At 48.7% G+C, this 18365-nt stretch overlaps 1 protein-coding gene across 2 annotated transcripts; it reads right to left on the reverse strand.

Annotated features, from left to right (window-relative positions):
- Window positions 1-1042: 1042 nt before the first annotated feature.
- dact1 (dishevelled-binding antagonist of beta-catenin 1) lies at window positions 1043-13790 on the reverse strand. 2 transcript variants are annotated; one of them, XM_086274538.1, is made up of 4 exons: window positions 12878-13790; window positions 8761-8896; window positions 8077-8190; window positions 1043-5365 (listed from the first exon to the last, which is right to left on the reverse strand). In XM_086274538.1, the coding sequence occupies exons 1-4, from the start codon at window positions 13112-13114 to the stop codon at window positions 3357-3359; spliced, it is 2496 nt and encodes an 831-aa protein (XP_086130664.1). In that variant the 5' UTR covers window positions 13115-13790; the 3' UTR covers window positions 1043-3356. The 2 variants fall into 2 exon arrangements, with proteins under 2 accessions (XP_086130664.1, XP_086130665.1); XM_086274539.1 differs by having other exon boundaries at window positions 8761-8881; window positions 12878-13789.
- Between the last annotated feature and the right edge of the window lie 4575 nt (window positions 13791-18365).

An 18365-nucleotide genomic window follows, 5' to 3' on the forward strand; every position in this document is an offset into this window, starting at 1 on the left:
CCCTGTTAAGCCACCCAGTGATCTCACATTACTTCATCCAGCTATACTAATCGTCAACAACAGGTGTGTTCGGAGAACCGGAATAGCGAGCTCAAAATTGGCGCGATGATTTGATCTTGGATGTGTCATTTGATCTTGGATGTAGTAAGCGAGGTATGAAGAACGGACCCCAATTGTGGTTCATCTGTTTCACTCAACAATCGGCCATGTGCGTATGAAAACAAAGGCACTGCGCATGCGCGTTTGACTCATATTCTATCGCGATATTTCATTTTCCTATCGTTGCCTAACATTATACCGGTATTACCGTGAACGGTATAATATGGCCCAGCCCTACTTGCTTTATCCAAAGCACAGTCATATTCAAAGTAATCCCAAATTGGACTCTGGCGCTTTCTCCCGACTTTTCCTGACATGATTCTGCGCGTGGACGGAGCAGTAACACAGACGACTCGACTAATGTACTGCCACCTGCTGGCATAATGAGACACAGCAAGAAAAAAATCTGGAAACTAAACTTCATTTTCACCCTTGACTATTGTAGGACACGCACAATAGTCCGTTAACGAAAATGTTTTTTCACTTCTAGTTTTCGTTATTTCGTTAACGATAATAACCTTGATCTGGAATAATATTCCTGTCTGTTTTTATTCACATTTATGTTTTAAAAAAAACATTGTTTTAGTGTTCAATAAATGTTTATCTTGTTTGGCCCGCGACCTAAAGTGTGCCTTGAGTTTGACGCCCCTGCTTTAGCTCATCTGGACCTGAGTCATCTGATTGTGTCATCTTTGCCTCGTAAAGCACCTCAGAGCGACTGTTGTTGTGATTTGTTGCTAGATGTAGAAAGCTGTGTTGTCTGTCCGGCTCAGCGATCCGCAGGCCGAACGGTGAAAAATGTGCCGATAAAAAGGTTCGATGCAAAGGTCAGAAGTGTGACGCAGCTTAAAACACTTGTGATCAGGCTGAGCAGCAAACAGGAGCTTACAGCTGGGACAAAGCCCTCACGGGTCAGAGGCAACACAGAGTCAGGACACGGGCGCTGAAAGTCCACATTTAATGAAGCATAGAAGGTAAAGCACCATTGTTGCCATACACAGGTTTTATACACAAATCAGTAACAGTCGTCTCCAGCTGCATATGTGAACATTTACAGAGTGGAGGTGGTGCAGGAAAAAACAAATAGCTCAACACAAAGGCAGAACAGCACATGGCAGCTTTAATGAGCTTTATATGGCTTTTAAAAGCTGAGGAGCTATTTATATCCTGAACATGTAAACTGTGGCCCCGACCAATGAGAAGAGAGGACTGGAAACTGAAACCTCTCGAATATCTTATTTGAATCCTCTTCGTTCCGTCATCGCAGAATCAGATGAGACGACGGAGGAGAGTGCGTGAAACATCCCTGCAGGACACGTTTAGCACAAACACGTCCACAAGCAGAGCTGAAAACTGACATTCAACCGACGTCCACAGACCTCACACACTGATACTCGTGTCAGAGTTTGATTACAGGATAAAAACGGGAGAAAACCACAGAGTTTCCATTTCTGTGTCTACATCCTTAAACATTTCCTGCTTCCAGCTGAGCTCGGTAAACACGCTGCTGTGTAACTGTTAGTATAAAAAACAGATGCAGTAGAAACATTTGTGTTAAAAAGTTAGACTCGAGTATAAAGTCATAAAAGCCCAGATCAGAACCTGTCAGTACCATGTCGGCTTTTCTCAATGCACCAAGCAAATATATTAGGCTTTAAATAGATTTCATCAAAAACATCTCAGGACCTGAAAAAGAGAGAAGCATTTACAGGCATTTGGCGTGCTGCGCAACAGCAAAGGTCACGTGATAATAAATACAAACCAAGGCTACATACAAACAACAGAACACCAGCGTTACGCCGCCGCCCTGTCCGCTGACAGCTCATCTCAAAGTGCAGGAAATAAAAAGGTTACTGTGGTGAGAACCTCCTCAAACCTCACACCAGGTTTTAAAGGAGTCCAACAGAGCCGCAGTGACGAAGAACCACGGCAGGAACCACCGTGGGAACCACGGCTGGAACCACCGCGGGAACCAGGGTCCAAATTAAGCTCAAAGAGCCAAAAAGTCCAGAAGTCTGACGGCAGAAAGTTCTAGACTAATTTCCTGCATTACAATCAATTTTTTAAAAAGGCAAAAAGGTCCAGCGTGAAGCTACAGGAGGAACCTGCTGACAGTCCACGCCTCGAAGTCGGAGAACCCCAAAAATGTCACTGTGTTCCTCATTATTTTGTCCTGACACACATAACAAACCGGAGGAACTCTGACTGCCCGGACAGACCCTGGACAATCAGTCCCTTCAAGTTCTTGGACTTTTGGTAGAACGTTGGAGAAACTCTGAGGAACCAGAATAAAGTTCCACTTCTAGAACAGATCAGAGGACACAAGGCTCGAGTCCAGGTTGCTTCTGACAAATATGTCGTCCGACCGAACCGCCGCCACCGGATGTTTCCACACATTTGCTCTAAATTATTTCTGGTTTAATCAGTGAGTGACGCTGTTGTCAGTGAATCTATCACGACTCAGGTCCACTGCTTGGCACAGACCGAGGAACCAATCGGGGAAGCCAGACGGTGGTGGCGAAGGCGGCCTTCAACGCGTTTGAAGCAGTGCGGTTCCGGGTTCAGCCGAGTCACGTGTTGGACCAAAGTAAGGACAGTAAAGTGATTGGCTGGACCCAAACCACACCTTCACGTCATTACAGAAACAAAGCATCTCATGCTGCGTTTGAGGGAAGTTGGAAATAGAAAACTTTTACAATCAAAGCGTTTTTAGATTTTTGGATTGTAAGAACAGTGAAAGGATGAAATTCAAAGATGCTTTTTTAAGTTTAAGAAAATTATGCTTGTTTATACATTTCCTACTTTAACCGATGTTAATTTCTTTGATGTCCTGAACTATTGTACCCAGAGTCCAGGTGAATCACTCAGTGTTGACCTTCAGGTTGCTTCCCTAGATTTCTGAAGAGTGGGACCAGTAAGCAGGTGGTGTGGTTTCCAATCAGGTGGCCTGGTTTGTCGCATTTAAAAATGACAGTGAAGACCACAAGCAGGGGAAGAAACACATTTACTAGGTCACCGAGCTGAGCTCGACTGTGTTTGCCTAAAATGTACTTTAATTACAAAAGATCCAATCAGAACGGTTTATTTGTAGGGAATCAACAGATAAACCAGGTGAACCAAACTGTGCCGCCACCCTGCGTCTGTCCACCGGGTTAGTGTTGGAAAGAGTCGGGTCTGGGCTGGGTAAACTGGGTTTGGGTCAGGCCCACCTGAGGCACGTGGGTAAGGCAGGTGTGGCTACGGTCCAGTCTGGGAGGTTACACGGTGGTCATGAGCTTCAGCGAGCCCGACCTGAATCGCAGGATCTTCTTCTTCAGGTTGTGAGATGCCTTAATCTTAACAAAAGCCTTTGCCTGAGCTGACATAATTTCCTGCCCCGTCGCCCTGACCCCAGCTCCCCCCAGCTGGCCCCGCCCCCTGCCCATGCCTCCCCCACCACTCTCCTCCGTATCGCTGGTGTTGGTGCTCTCCTCCACGCACTCCTCCTCACTGGACTCGCTGTCTCCAAAGCAGTTTGTGGTGTAGTTCGACCTCTCGTCTTCACTGGTGTCCACGATGGTGGAGTGAAAGAGTGAGGCGCACTCAGCTGAGTACTCGGAGTCACTTCCTGCTGTGTATGAGTACGGGCTGGTCAGCCGCGCTCCGGCGGGCGGGTACACGCTGCTGTTCAGCAGCTCCTTTCTCTGACGCCGCTGAGCACGTCTAAACGCCTCGTCGTACGGGACTTCCATCATGGCCCGTAACCGCCGGTAATCGTTCCTTTTGTACTTTGGTTTGGCCACGACCACGACCTGGTTGCGTCCGTGGTGATGGTGGTGGTTACCACTGCAGCAGTGATGGTTTCCATGGTGATGGTGCTTGGATATGCTCGGTCGTGCGCCGTGTAGTGCCGATGGGGGCTGTCTGTCCAGCACTCTGCCTTCTGGGATGGATGCAGGTAGGCGCTTTATTCTTGAGGAAGCAAATCTCTTGGAGACTTTAATGTGGGCAGAGCCTCCATCTTCCAGGAGGCGGGACCTGTGGCGGAGTTTGTCCTGTCTTCTCTCTGGTGGAGGCTCGCTGTGCTCAGAGACATGACTCGTCTTCATCGATGAGCTCCTCACCTTCACATTCTTGAAGCCGCCCTTGCGAAGTCTGTGCTGGTGGGCGGGGACATACCTGTTGGTAACCGTGTGACAGCTTCCTCCTTCGGCGGCTGCTTCGTCCTGACTCTGGGAGGAGGACCCCACACTGGTGAGCTCCAGTGCTGACCTTCCTGTTCCTGGACTATTCCTGGGAGTACTCGACTGTGTTTTCATGACTGGAGCAGATTTCAGGAACATCTCCTGGTCCGGGGGGCAACATGGCGGTTTGACCTCATTGGGGGCGGGGTTAGCTTTGGGACTGCCCAGGTCCCTGAAGTTTTTAGGGAGAGTTTTGGCAGACAGCGTGGCGTGAGGAAGATCTGCTTTGCTCTTCTTTCTCAGACTGTTGGTGCTGCTGTCATGGTTGTTGGCAGTGCAGCTGCTCTGTACGTCGTACCGAAGAGGAGAGCCGGACTCGCCACTGCCCCTCCTGAAGCCATCGTGCGTCGCCTCAAAGCCGCCATCCTTCAGTACGCTCTGGGTCTCCTGCTCCTCCAGTTTCCCGTCCACAGACCACTGCCTCTGTGGAGACGAGGTCCCAGCTCCCTCTGCCGATGTTCCTCTAGCCGTCCACAAGGCTTTAAATTCGGATGCACTCAGAGTCCCAAAACCAGAGCCAGGGCCGGACACCTGCCTCACACACAGACTAGCCTGCCTGAGGATGCTCTTTGAGGGGTCGGTGCTGATGCTGGTCCTGGGTTTGCTGGTCCTGATTGGCTGGGCCTTCCTCTGGAGCAGACTGTAGATGTAGCTGTCCAGTCGCTTATGGGAAGGAGTCTGTGAGGAGGAGGCCGGCCAGGAGTAGCTCTGAGATACATGGGGGGCTGAAACAGAGGGGGGAAGAGCTGAGGTGTCTGCCTCATCTCTGCCGGGACCTCCGAAACCCAACATCTGCAGAAAGGCGGGGCTTTGGACCACCACGGCGTGCAGAGGACTCGGGTAGCGATAAACATCGTTGCCATTTCGGGCCACCAGGTCACAGTGGTATTTAGACTGAGGCTCAGTGGAAAGAAAGGACGAGGCTGCATCCACAGTGGGCGGGTTTGGAGCCGAGAGCGAGCGGCGAACCGTGCCAGAAGACGATGACTCATCACAAAGCCCTCCAACCAGGACGTCACACTCCAAACAGCTGGCCAGCTCATCTGCAGACAGAAAGAAGGCGACATTAGCGAGCAGTCGGGGGTGTTCGTTTACATGGCGAGCGCGTGTGATGGTGAGCGTGTGCCCTCCCCTCACAGCTTCAAACGTAAACACGGTGAGCTTATTTTAACGCCGCTGTGTTTGCTAACAGCTGACAGGAAGTTCAGGGAGAGCGGGCCGTTTCCAGGCAGCGCTGCTCTGACGAAATGCTCGGCTGTTTGGGTCGCTGTGGAAGCTCGGGCATTAGTAAGTGGAACATTCTTTCAGTGGAGACAGTGTGCTGTGAAACGCTAACCCTCCACACCCACTGCTCTCCCTGCAGTGGAAATCAGACTGAACACAGCGTAACCGCATGGGCCGCCTCACGGCCGAAAACGCCGTTTATTCAGCAGCTGAAGTCTGAGAACAAAGCCGAAGCTCCGCCGACCTCGCGGGGCCAACGAGAACGCCCACGCTCGCACATCAGACACAAACACGACCAGCGGCTCGATCAGCTTCACAGCAGCTCTGAGCTCCCACAGGAAGGATGGCGGAGCTACGAGGCATCCACACACACACACACACACACAGAAAACACACACACACACAGAAAACACACACACACAGAAAACACACAGAAAACACACACACACACACACGCAGAAAACACACACACACACACACACACACACGCAGAAAACACACACACACACACACACACACACACACACACGCAGAAAACACACACACACACACACAGAAAACACACACACACACACACACAGAAAACACACACACACACAGAAAACACACACACACAGAAAACACACACACACACAGAAAACACACACAAAACACACACAGAAAACACACACAAAACACACACACACACACACACGCAGAAAACACACACACACACGCAGAAAACACACACACACACGCAGAAAACACACACACACACACACAGAAAACACACACACACACAGAAAACACACACACACACAGAAAACACACACACACACACACACACAGAAAACACACACACACACACACAGAAAACACACACACACACACACAGAAAACACACACACACACACACAGAAAACACACACACACACACACAGAAAACACACAGAAAACACACACACACAGAAAACACACACACACACACACAGAAAACACACACACACAGAAAAAGCACACACACACACACACACACACAGAAAAAGCACACACACACACACACAGAAAAAGCACACACACACACACACACACACAGAAAAAGCACACACACACACACACAGAAAAAGCACACACACACACACACAGAAAAAGCACACACACACACACACACACACACAGAAAAAGCACACACACACACACACACACACACACACAGAAAAAGCACACACACACAGCTTCCACAGCGACCCAAACAACACACACACAGAAAACACACACACACACAGGTTGTTACTCCACTGTGATGGGCGGAGCATTAAAGTGTGGCGGCGCTCTGGCAGGCGTCGGTCAGCTGCAGCCGATAACGTTAATGAAGCGTCGCTGATGTCTTTCTCGCTGTGATGCGCCGCGCTCTGCAGCGGGGTTGGGTCTCACGCCGGCACTCGGGGGCTTCGTGGACACAAATAATCAGAGAGGCAGGAATGAAAGAGAGCGTGAAGCGGACGTGCAGATGGCCCGCGGTGCCTGAACATGACCATAGAAGGTGACGCTGCAGCGTCTGGCGGTGCGTTCGGGCTGGTCGTGGAGTACTTGTTGCTGCAGATCGGTCGCACAGAGACAGAAATGCGTGGGCGTGTTCACGCCGCTTATCTGATGATGTGTTAGTGCCAAGTATGAGCAGTGCCTCAGGAAGCCTGCAGCGCTCGAGGTTTGTTTAAAGGAATCTTCTCTGTGCTGCCAGAGGAAGCCGGCAGACTCCCGCTGGAGGTCAAAGGTCACAGAGTGGCTCATTTTAATGCAGACAGACTGGCTTTGGGGCGCTTTTTCAGCGTCCTGTGGGATCTGCAGGCTTTGCTCACGCTGAGCAGCGAGACTTTAAACTGATGTTAGTTAAAGTGCTCCACGAGGTCTGCATCTTTCAGCCTCAACAATCACAGTCCAGCCTCCAAACATCCCCAGCTGTGACCCAACACATCCTTAGAGACATGCATCTCGAGGACATCTTGATGAGCGCGAGGAGGCTGCAGGCCTGCTGTAACCGAGGACCGAGCTGGTCCTCCACAGCTCCACAGCCAGCCGCTTCTAAACCAGCTGCCATCATCAGGAATCGAACACGTCCACCCAGTAATCTGAAAGCTTTTATTCTGAAAGTCCAAGTCCTCCTCTGTGTGTGTGTTTGTGTTTGTGTGTGTGTGTGTGTGTGTGGGGGGGGGCGGTGTCAAGTCACTGTGTGTGTGTTTATACATCAAAGTGACCAAATGGATAGTTGAGTCATGTGACATCAAAGAGCAGAGGTGAGGAGGGGCTGTGTGTGACCTCACAACAATCAGCTGTTTGGCAAACAGCTGCAGCAGCTGCAGCAGCGCACATCTGGACGCCACGCTTGTTGCCTTGAACGAACGTTTTAGGGTCCGCGGCAGGAAGTGGCACAGCAGATTTTGATCGGACGGTTTTCATCAGCACGGGTCTGTGCGAGGTCACGGCAACTTCCACCATCTTTTACATACAGTCTATGAACAGAGTGGCGTTTCCGCCTAGAGGGCACGGGTACCTGTGGACGGCAGGCGTCCGTCGGCGTCGGCCGTCGAGCAGAAACATTCGCTGAAGACCGAGTTAGACGAGTTGGAGAGCGAGCCGGACACGGCGTCGCTGAGGTCGTAGAAACCTGAGGGAGGGAGGAGGCGGGATTAACAAAGCTCAAATTTACATCTATCGTCATGGCAACAGTTAAAGACCTCACTTTCAATCTGACATTTTTTATTTTGAAACTTTTTCTGCTCAGCTCAAAACTTCTGAATCTGAAAAATCATCTCACTTCCTGTTTAATCAGTTTAACCTCCACCAGTCTCAGCGTGCACACACACACACACACACAGACACAGACACACAGACGCGCACACACACAGACACACAGACGCGCGCACACACACAGACACACACACACACACACACACAGACACACACACACACACACACACAGACGCACACACACACAGACACACACACGCGCAGACGCACACACGCAGACGCACACACACAGACGCAGACACACACACACACACACACACACAGACGCACACACACACAGACACGCACACACACACAGACGCAGACGCGCACACACACACACACACACACACGCAGACGCACACACACAGACGCAGACGCACACACACAGACGCAGACGCACACACACACACAGACACACACGCACACAGACACACACACGGCGTACCTGAGCTCGGTCGGCTGTCGGGCTCATGTGACGTCCCGGTGTCCAATCGCAGGTCACTGATTTGTCGGTCGAGCTCCTGCAGCTGAGCAATGAGGCCGGCGTCCCGCCTCCTCAAACAGTTCTGACACACAAACAGCTGAGATCGCACACCGCCGTGACAACAACACACAACAACAACCACAGTCTGAATGACTAACAGAGAATAAAAGGGGACAATCTGGACTTTTGATTTATGTTATTCACAGACGACCTTTGACCTTTGTATTAAAATCAGTCAAAAGTATTTTTCTTCATTTTAAAAACATTTTTATGGTTTTTATCTTTGAGGTTTCTGAACTTTTAAATCTGGACTTTTGTGTTTTTGTCATCACGTGTGCAGCAAAAGTCAAACTCAACTTTTCTCTTTTCACGTATTTCTAAAAAAAATTTTTTCTCTTTATTCTCAGGTTTTTATTTTCAGGCTCGAACTTTTTTCTTGTTTTGTTTTAACTGTCAAAAAAAGACCCTCCATCTGAGGGTTTCCTCTTCATCGCCGTGGGGTCCGCTGTTTCCTGTTTCGTCTCTGCTCCGAACAGCAGAAGAAGAACAGGAGCACTCATCCCAGAGAGAACACACCTGAGATCAGCTGAAAGATCAAACTTCAGGAGCACGCAAGGGAGGCGGAGCTGATGTGAAGACCTCAGACTCAGAGCAGTAACGCTGCCCCTGATTGGTCCTGCTTATAAAAATAAAAGCTTTGAGCACAAACAGAAGAAAACCAGAGACTCTTATCAGTGTGAGACCAGACACTGAAGGTCAGAGGTCACAGAGACACCAAAGATCCTGGATGGTCATAGGACAGACCACCGGGCCTCAGACCGTAAGATTATTGATTACTGATTATTGATGGAAGAACAGGAAGCAGCTCAGACTTCAGACAAATCAGCGTCGACTTCACAGGAAGTACCAGCTGACTCTAACATCCAAAATCACCTCAAACATTTTTCACATCGAAACGTCCTGAAAGGCTTTAAGGACAAACAGGAAGTCATGTGACAAAACATGTCGCTATAAACAGAGACCGAAGGTAACAAACTGACACACACACACACAAACACACACACACACACACACACACACACAGGCTGAAGCAGCCCCTCCCCCGCTACAATGGAAAACATACGGGCTATGCGGCGCTGCTGCGGGTCATGTGCTGCATTCCTGCAACTGAACTGCAACACACACACAGCTGCTGCCACCAATACATCATCAATAGTCGATCAATAATAAAGGATCATGTGTGTGTGTGTTACTCTGTGTGTGTGTGTTACTCTGTTGTGTGTGTGTGTGTGTGTGTAACCCATCCAGCTGTTTTCTCTATCAGCTGCCTGCTGGCTTCAGTCTCCACGTGGTGATATTTTAAACCAATCGGGACGAAGCGGCTTCGGTCAGATCGATGCTGAGGCTAAACACTACCTCACACACACACGCAGCCGTCCTGCAGCACTGAGCATGCTCCAACTATAAAACACACATAGAGGACTTAAAGGTTTAAATTCACTATCTACCTGACACCATTCAAAAAACACAGATTTTAGCTCAGAGTGGCTTCAGTGGCCCAGTTAATGCCCGAAAAGACACAAAAACACAAACAAATCGGGACAGCCCACCTGTTCGCCCAGGTAACACTGTTTCTACTCGTAGCTTGCTGTATGTCTGCTCATTCAGCTTTACGAATTCACCCTAAGAAACGTTTAAAGGACCTCTGTGAGCCTTCAAAATAAAAGCCTGCCTCTTCACCATCATGCTGTTCCAATAAAGAGCGAAGAGCTGACCTCATGACTGCGTCGGTCCTCAGCGCTTTAATGTGCAGCAGCACGAGCTCCGTTTCAAGCCTGGAAGCTCCTCCCTGCTGCGTTCAAACGCTCTGCAGCCCACCACAGAGCAGCCAATCAGGCGCCAGCGTCGGTCTGATCGTAAAAACAGAGCTGATGTCACAAATCAATCAGCTGTTCCAAAAAGAACAAAAACACCATGTTTAACGACACTGATGTCCCTATAAAGTTACAGGTTACTGTAATCAGATTACTCTGTTTCGACACCTGTGCAGCGATCGGCTGGTTTCAGTGAAGAAGCTCGAGCGGCACTGCTGCCGACGGTCTGCACAAGCCGACAGCGAGCGGCATGAGCCACGGGCCAATCAGAAACCTCCAAACAGCAACATGGCGCCCAGCCTGACGTCACAGCAGTACATACTACAGTACAGTACACACAGTGCTACTGCACACAGTACACACAGTACACACAATACTACTGCACACAGGACAGTACACAGTAGGTCAGAGGTCAGAGTAGCCACTCGGTTCAGAGTTTGTGGACATTACGGGTCGGACCAGAATAGCTGTGAGACACAGAGCGTTCTGAGCGCACTCAGTCCGTTCTGAGTCTGATTTTAGAGAATGAGTCAGCCGCCTGGTTTGTGTCTCAGCTGAAAGTCGAGCTGCAGAGTTTCCAGCCGCTCGCAGGAATCTCCATTTGTTCGTAAGGGGAGGGGCAGGGCTGAATGTGGTGGGAGGTGGGGGGTCACTAATGCGATCCAGACTGCGAGGAAGAGCTTCAGCTGCAGGACAGACAGCAAACAAATGCTCGACCAGCTCAGACATGTGAGCCGGGAGCAGATCTGAGGTCAGATCCTGGACAAGAACACAGCGCCCGCATGTCCAGGCTTCCCAACGTGCACCTGAATGCGCCTTGACCGAGCAGATGAAGACGAGGAGACTCTTCCTCCCCTCTGTGCGCCTCCATCCTGTTTGACTTCACGCCCACACTTCAAAGCTCTTACTGACACGCCGGCGTGTGAGGAGCGGCACCTGAACGCAGCACGGGGACAACAGCTGACGGTCAACTGACAGGAAGTGCTCTCAGTGGAGATCCAAGTGAAGGCCGGGCCCGTTCCAGCGTTTCCACATCTTCAGCTTCAGCCTGACATCAACCTCGGTGTGACATCACTTCCTGTTTTTCTTCTTCCCAACTTGAAGCTTCCTTGGTCTCTGACCTTTGACCTTTTTGGTTTTAGCTTCACGTCAGCCTGAAGCTGTGTTCGTGCACCTGTGTTTGGGTCAGTGAAGCTCTGGATTGTGGGAATGAGGCACATGATTGGTTGCAGCCGTCCACGTGATGCCGAAGTTTGAGCGACAAAACAGCCGATTTAGATGTGCCTCACACCTTCACTTCCAGCTCCGCCCTCAGTGAACACCTTCCTGATATGTTTCTGAACTCAGTCGCTCATTTCAGGTGACGCCGACTCAAACAGGAAGTCCAGGTTTGTGCAGGTACGCAGATGTTCTCAAGTCCGACAACAGAGCAGGAGACATTCAGCCACAGAGGTGTGACTGTCCCACAACTGATGTAGGAGGCGTGGCCTGACAACAGGTGATTTTCCAATCTGATGGATCAGCAGCTTTGAGGCCTCATAGAAAATCTTCGGGAAAAATCAGAAGCCTGTTCCTCTTCCTCTGATAAATTATCGCCATGGGAACCACTGCTCTAGCATACCTGCCACAGGTGAGCTGATCTCAGGTCAGCCTGAGGAGTTCCTCAGGGCTCTGTGCTCAGTCCTCATCTCATCTCTGTCTGCTGCACACCCACTGTGAGGTTCCGCCTCCTCGTCTCTGCTGTTACCGATCGATCGATCAATTCTGTGTTTTCGCTGATTTTAACCTAAAATTTAAATTTAATAACTCGATTTTCTGAAACCCGCCCAGCAGGTTCAAATTCACCAGAAAGAAATAATTGATTTTGAATATTTATTGATGTAAATAACAACATAAAGTTATTTCTTTATGATAACATAATGATGCATAATGATAAAATAAGTTTGTTTTACTCATTTTAATATAAACGTATACTTTTAATTATTAATGAACGACATTCTTTTCTTTCACAAACACATTTTTAGTGTTTTTCATGTAAAATATGGAGAAGTGTAAATATTAAATGGTTTTTGCTCACATGTCATGGGAGATGATCAGCTGACTACCTGCAGCTCTGCACGTGACCGTCAGGCTGACCACTCCCTGCACCCTGACCCAGGCTCACAGAGGTCAGAGGTCATAGACAGACACAGGTGAGGACCTACCAGCTGTTTCCGGAGCAGCAGGATGTTCCCCTCCAGCAGTTTCTCCTCCGAGCTCAGCTGAGCCTCTCGCCGTTGCCGCTCCTCCTCCTCTCGCGGCTCCCGGAGCTCCAGCGCGGCCCGGACCAGCACCTCTTGCCGCCGCCGCAGGAGCTCCAGCTCCCCGAGCCCGGACACGGAGGCCTCCAACCGCTCTCGGACCGCCGCTTTGTCCCGCCTGGAGGTCCCGGACGGCAGCATCTCCCAACAGAGCTCAGGGCGGGAGCATCCCGCGGAGACACACCTGCCGAGCCCACCTGGACCTCACCTGAAAGCCCCGGAGCGCGAACCGGGCCCTCAGGTCTCCGCCGGTGCCGTCCGCAATACGCTGCGGGGTGTCCTCGAGCGGTCCGCAGGGAGCTCCGAGCCTCCCCGGAGCCGCCGCACGCACAGAACCCGAGAGAAGGCGCAGAGATGCGGGCAGAGCTGGGAGCTGCTGGCGCCACCGAAGCTCCGAACACACTGAACCTCCGCTGCACCCTCTACCGCTAAACCCCGCCCCCTGTGTACAGACAAGCCCAGCAGACAAACGCGCGCTTCCTTTCCTCTCCTTCAAAATAAAAATACCTCAGTTTCACTTTTTATACTGCAGAAGAGCTCATTCCATACCCCTAAAGGATACGCACGCTGTGAACCAAGAACACGATTCAAGCTTTCATGTAGATTTTGAAAATGTGTTTTGAGACTTGATTTTTGAAGAAATTCAAATTCAAATTTTATTTGTCACGTACACAGTCATACACAGTACGATATGTAGTGAAATGCTTGGACAACTGCTCGTGACCTAAAGAAAACAAAAAAGGAAAAGGCTATGAATAAGATAGGAAATAAATATGAAAAATTAAAAAGGGTAAATTTAACTAGGAAGGAATAAAATATAAATTAAGGTTAAAAATGAAATAACTGTACAACACAAATTAGAATGAAGGGTAAATTTAACTGGGAAAGAATAAGATAAAATATATAAATTAAAGTTGAAAATAAAATAACTGTACAACAAAATACACAATATAGAACTATATAAGAAATCTAAATCTAAATAAATATATACACAATAACAGCAGCTGTACAAGTATTAACCGGAAATGAAGAATGTAGTGACCAGTGTTGTGCAATCCACATTATGTCTTGTGCAGTGCAAATATGCTTAAAGTGATTTAAGTGATGAAGTGAAAACAATGTCCAGTGTGTGTGTAAGAACTATATGTGTGGGTCAGTACTGTGTGGTGGTGTGATTGAGAGACCGTATCGCCTGCGGGAAGAAGCTCCTCCTCAGTCTCTCTGTGTTGGTCTTCAGGGAGCGGAATCGCTTTCCTGACCTCAACAGAGAGAACAGTCCATTGTTGGGATGGCTGAGGTCCTTCACGATCTTCCTGGCCTTGGTCCAGCACCGCCTGCTGTAGATTGAGTGCATGTCAGGGAGCTCTGAGCGGATGGTGCGCTCAGCTGACCGCACAACCCTCTGTAGAGAAACGAGGCCCAATCGTCACAGTAAATATGAACAAACACAGTCATCAACATGAGCATCAGGACAGATGATCAATAATATCAGTCATAAAGTTCATTAAAACTACAAACACATTCGATCCTTTTCAGGAAATGAAGCATATAAAAGAGAAACCGTCCCAGTGGATAGTGAGCATGCTGAAATATGAATTTATTATCATTTACGTTTGTGTCTGCTGTCCTGATCTCTGCTCAGCTGTTTGCAGCAGAAACGAGTTTTTAACTTATGACTGGAGTCGAATGACTGCAGACGAGAGCAGCAAAAATACTGAACCACTGTCAAGGCTTTTATTTTAACATCGGACCGAGCATGGGGTTTTATTTTGGAGGGCGGAGTCAGGGCACTTCCTGCCTGATCATGTTAATTATCGTTGGCATGATGCGCTGCAACTCAGGCCGGTCTGTTCTCTGACGGTTTCCCGCAGGTCCTAAAGCCGTCAGCTATGCGATGTTATTAGAACCGCTTCGTGGTTTTAATAAACCACAAAATGGAAACATTTAGTTTCTATTTTTTATGTTACATTAGAATTTATTGTCACTAAAAAAGGAAATAACTGCAAACAACAAACAAGTTCTACCAAAACCAAACTTTTTATTAGAAGCTTTTATTTTTCTACCAGTTCATCTGCAGAGGCGGGGGGCGTGGCTGAGAGCTGAAATCGTGTTTGTACGCGTCATTACTTTGACTAATCTTTATTGTTCTCCTGCAAACAGCTGAACAGACAGTGAGAGGTCCTTTGTGTGGTTTTTGGGTCACAACACTCTCAGTCAGCTAATGAGGTCATGCTTCATTAACACGTTAAGGAGGCGCTCACAGCACAGCGCCCCCTGCTGACCACGGTCGGCAGTCACTCACTGTCTGACAGGCCGAGACCTCGTGAAGCTGATCAGAGATCAGACAACATAAAACAAATCATCAAAGTGTAGCGAGGCAAGGAGAGTGTCTTGGAAACCTCACAGTGCCAGAACGTGGCCTTTATCTCAGACTGGGCGGGGCTATGATGGCGTGTGAGGTGTTCCTCTCACAGGTAATGATGATGGGTGGATGATGTGGACGGCGTACCGGTTTGTCGTGGTGGAGCGAGCTGAGCGTGAAGGTGAAGTTGACCTGTGGTAGGACACGCTACACTTGACCAATCAGAGGTCTAACAACGCTGCGCTGAGAAGCCTTTGTTCTTCTGTGCAGCGACTTCCTGTTAAGCTCCTGTGATGTCCTGGCGTCGGGCCTTTTCATGAGGAATAAGTAATCTGCTGAGTCTGAGACCCAGAAATCCTCCTAAAAACCTGGAGCCTGCTCTCTGCTGCAGCTCGGGACAAAACGTCCTGTTAGAAAAAACTAATCGGCTTGTCACCTGTCGACCAATCAGGCGAGCCGGCAGGCTCAAAGACGCCGCTGAGCCGGGTACGGGAACACAAAAAGGCAGCAGAACGGTGCTCCTTCAGGTTCAGCCTGAAGGTTTAAAGGGACGGGACCAGCTGCTGATGGGGGAGCAGGAAGTGATGCGTTGCCCTGACGACCCTGCATGTGTTACCTGGTGATGGTTCCCGGAGTCCTCAGGGGGATGCAGACTTTAACGTCCAAATCATCCACATCTTCAGCTCCAGCTCGCTCTAAGGTGGAGCACTTCAGACATCTTGAAGGTCACGAGAACCTCCTTAAGCCGTCCTGAGCCCCGCCTCCTGCGAAGGACAGCCCCAGTTTCAGTCAGCTCAGACAATCTGTCGATGAGCTTTAGTTCCTCAGATTTTTACAAGACAAACTAATTTTTAACCATCAGAGCTCCAGACAGAGGGCAGCACACGATGACCACACGATGACATCTCATCTTCTGCTTTGGTGGAGCTGAACGTCATGACAACAAACTTCTGTTTTACAACAAAAAAAACACAGGATGGAATATTGATCAGGACCAGAGGAGCAAACGCAGCTCCATGAAAGTTTCTGTACATATTTATGGATCAGTAACACACACGCACACGCGCACACACACACACACACACACTGTTCTGCTCAGTGCAGCACTCGAAGCATCCTTGCTCTCATGTTTGTCTTTAATCCCTGCAGAAAATCATTTTTTCTGATTATTTCTCAGCTGACCTGAACTTCAGCCTCGTTAACTGTGAAATGAGATCTTTGAGTCAGGGCTCAGCTGATCAATCAGAAACACGACTGTAGGTAGAGAAGCAGTGTGTGTATGTGTGTGTATGTGTGTTTCCTGTGGCTGGAGATTCGCTGATCATCTGCAGTTTAGTTAAACCTGCACAGAGTTCAAGCCTCTTTCTGAGAACATCGATCGTCACACAAACACACGGACCCTCAGAGAGCCGATTGATCAGCCTGATCGATACTCTCTCTCACACACACCAGCAGACATGCTGGATTCCTCACACTGTCAGGATCGTTTCACTTCTGATGAAATCATAAAATATTTATTTCGTTTACATAAAACAAATTTCTGTATTTTCAGCTCAGCTTTTATTGTGAAGAGCTGACTTTATCGCTGAGCTCTTATTGTCGTAAATAACAGCTTCCTGCGGGGTTTTCTGTGCTGGATTCCTCACACTGTCAGGATCAGTCTGCTACCACATGACCCAGAGGCCCCTGCAGATCTGTGTGTGTGTGTGTGTGAGAGCCCTGGTCAGTGTCAGTCTCACTGTCTCCCTCGCTGCTTCACTAATCCCATTTCCTCCCCATCATCCTTTTATCTGCAACACAGTCTGTGTTTGCTGAGTGTGTGTGCGTGTGCTGTGTAATAGGAAATGTTCCCATGGTTTGGACTTGCAGGCTGACTCTGTGATTTCGAATGACTGATGAGTGAAATTCACCGTGAAGGTGAAATACAAAGAAACACATTTTCCAATACGGCGATGCCGGGATGGTCCATCTGGTAAAGTAAATCCGTTGGGCATCTTTCTTCGCCTTTAGACAATAATTCTGATGGCCAAAGAACCAAACGGGACAGGCGGAAAAAAATTAATAAAAAGAAACATTTTCACATGAAGGCGACACCTGGAGAGTTTGGTTTACGTCTTTAAGCGTCGTCATGTCACAAAAGCAATAGAGTCAAACTATCGCTCTTTAAATTCCATGACAGATGTGACACGAATCCTCCGTGGCCAGCAGGTGGCGCTGCATTTATGTAATTTGATTTTAAAGGTAAACTGTACAAATGTTTTTCACCATTAGATGGCAGTAGATCTGTTTTCCTACCCCTTCCCCTGGAGCCGTTGAATGGAGGAGTCGAGTCATCTGCGTTCTTACAGCGTTTTTACAGCAATGGCGTTTTATGGAGCCTCACATTAGTTCCACATGTTAGCAACATACGGTAGCTGTGCCACATTTATATTTATAGGTGAGAAGTTAAAAACCATCAGCTTGTTATCAGCACACATTCTAACTGTCCGATAAGAAGTTTCGGGAACTTTTTGAAGGCTACGAACGCCCGCTGACAGGACTCTGACTCACACAAAGGCCCCGCCTCTCCAGATTCAACTGCATAATCCTGGCTAAACATGTTTTAGTCATTCAAGAGATCAAAAACATTAAATATGATCATTAAATATGATCGTACCGTTTACATCAGCTGTCTATGCCGGGGGAGAGGCGTCCATCTTTATTTACTCTGGGGGCTGTAACGCTTTGTGAAAGGAGCCGATACGAGTCAGCGAGTCAGCGAAGCTCACTGCTGACCAGCTGTTGAACATATGCTGAGCTGTCTGTAAGGGCTGCTGTTTAGCTGGGATCTCTGTTAGCTTCTATTAGCTGCTGTTTGCCCGGGTTAGTGAAACTTTATTTGAAGTATATCTAACATTATTTGAGTCTCAGAGAATAAACTCAAAGAGGATGGTGTTTGATTAAGATGTTCACGTGTCTCTTTGGGTTTTTGTTTCTTTGGTTAAGTGTAGCATTAAGCTTTTATTGCTGTGAGCAAATTTTAAAAATGAA

Source organism: Aulonocara sp. 'chitande type north' Nkhata Bay, linkage group LG19 (genome assembly GCF_057382095.1).
Source record: "Aulonocara sp. 'chitande type north' Nkhata Bay isolate Kocher_YH1m ecotype deep benthic linkage group LG19, A_spYH_male_GT1.1, whole genome shotgun sequence".
NCBI classification, from domain to species: Eukaryota; Metazoa; Chordata; class Actinopteri; order Cichliformes; family Cichlidae; genus Aulonocara; species Aulonocara sp. 'chitande type north' Nkhata Bay.

Bases quoted from the DNA above. Each gene is read 5' to 3' on its own strand.
- dact1 (XM_086274538.1), bottom strand. From the start codon at position 13,114: ATGCTGCCGTCCGGGACCTCCAGGCGGGACAAAGCGGCGGTCCGAGAG. The intron at 8,191-8,760 runs GTACGCCGTGTG...TCCCTCCCTCAG, and splicing joins CGACAGCCGACCGAGCTCAG to GTTTCTACGACCTCAGCGAC. The intron at 5,366-8,076 runs GTACCCGTGCCC...TTCTGTCTGCAG, and splicing joins CGGACGCCTGCCGTCCACAG to ATGAGCTGGCCAGCTGTTTG.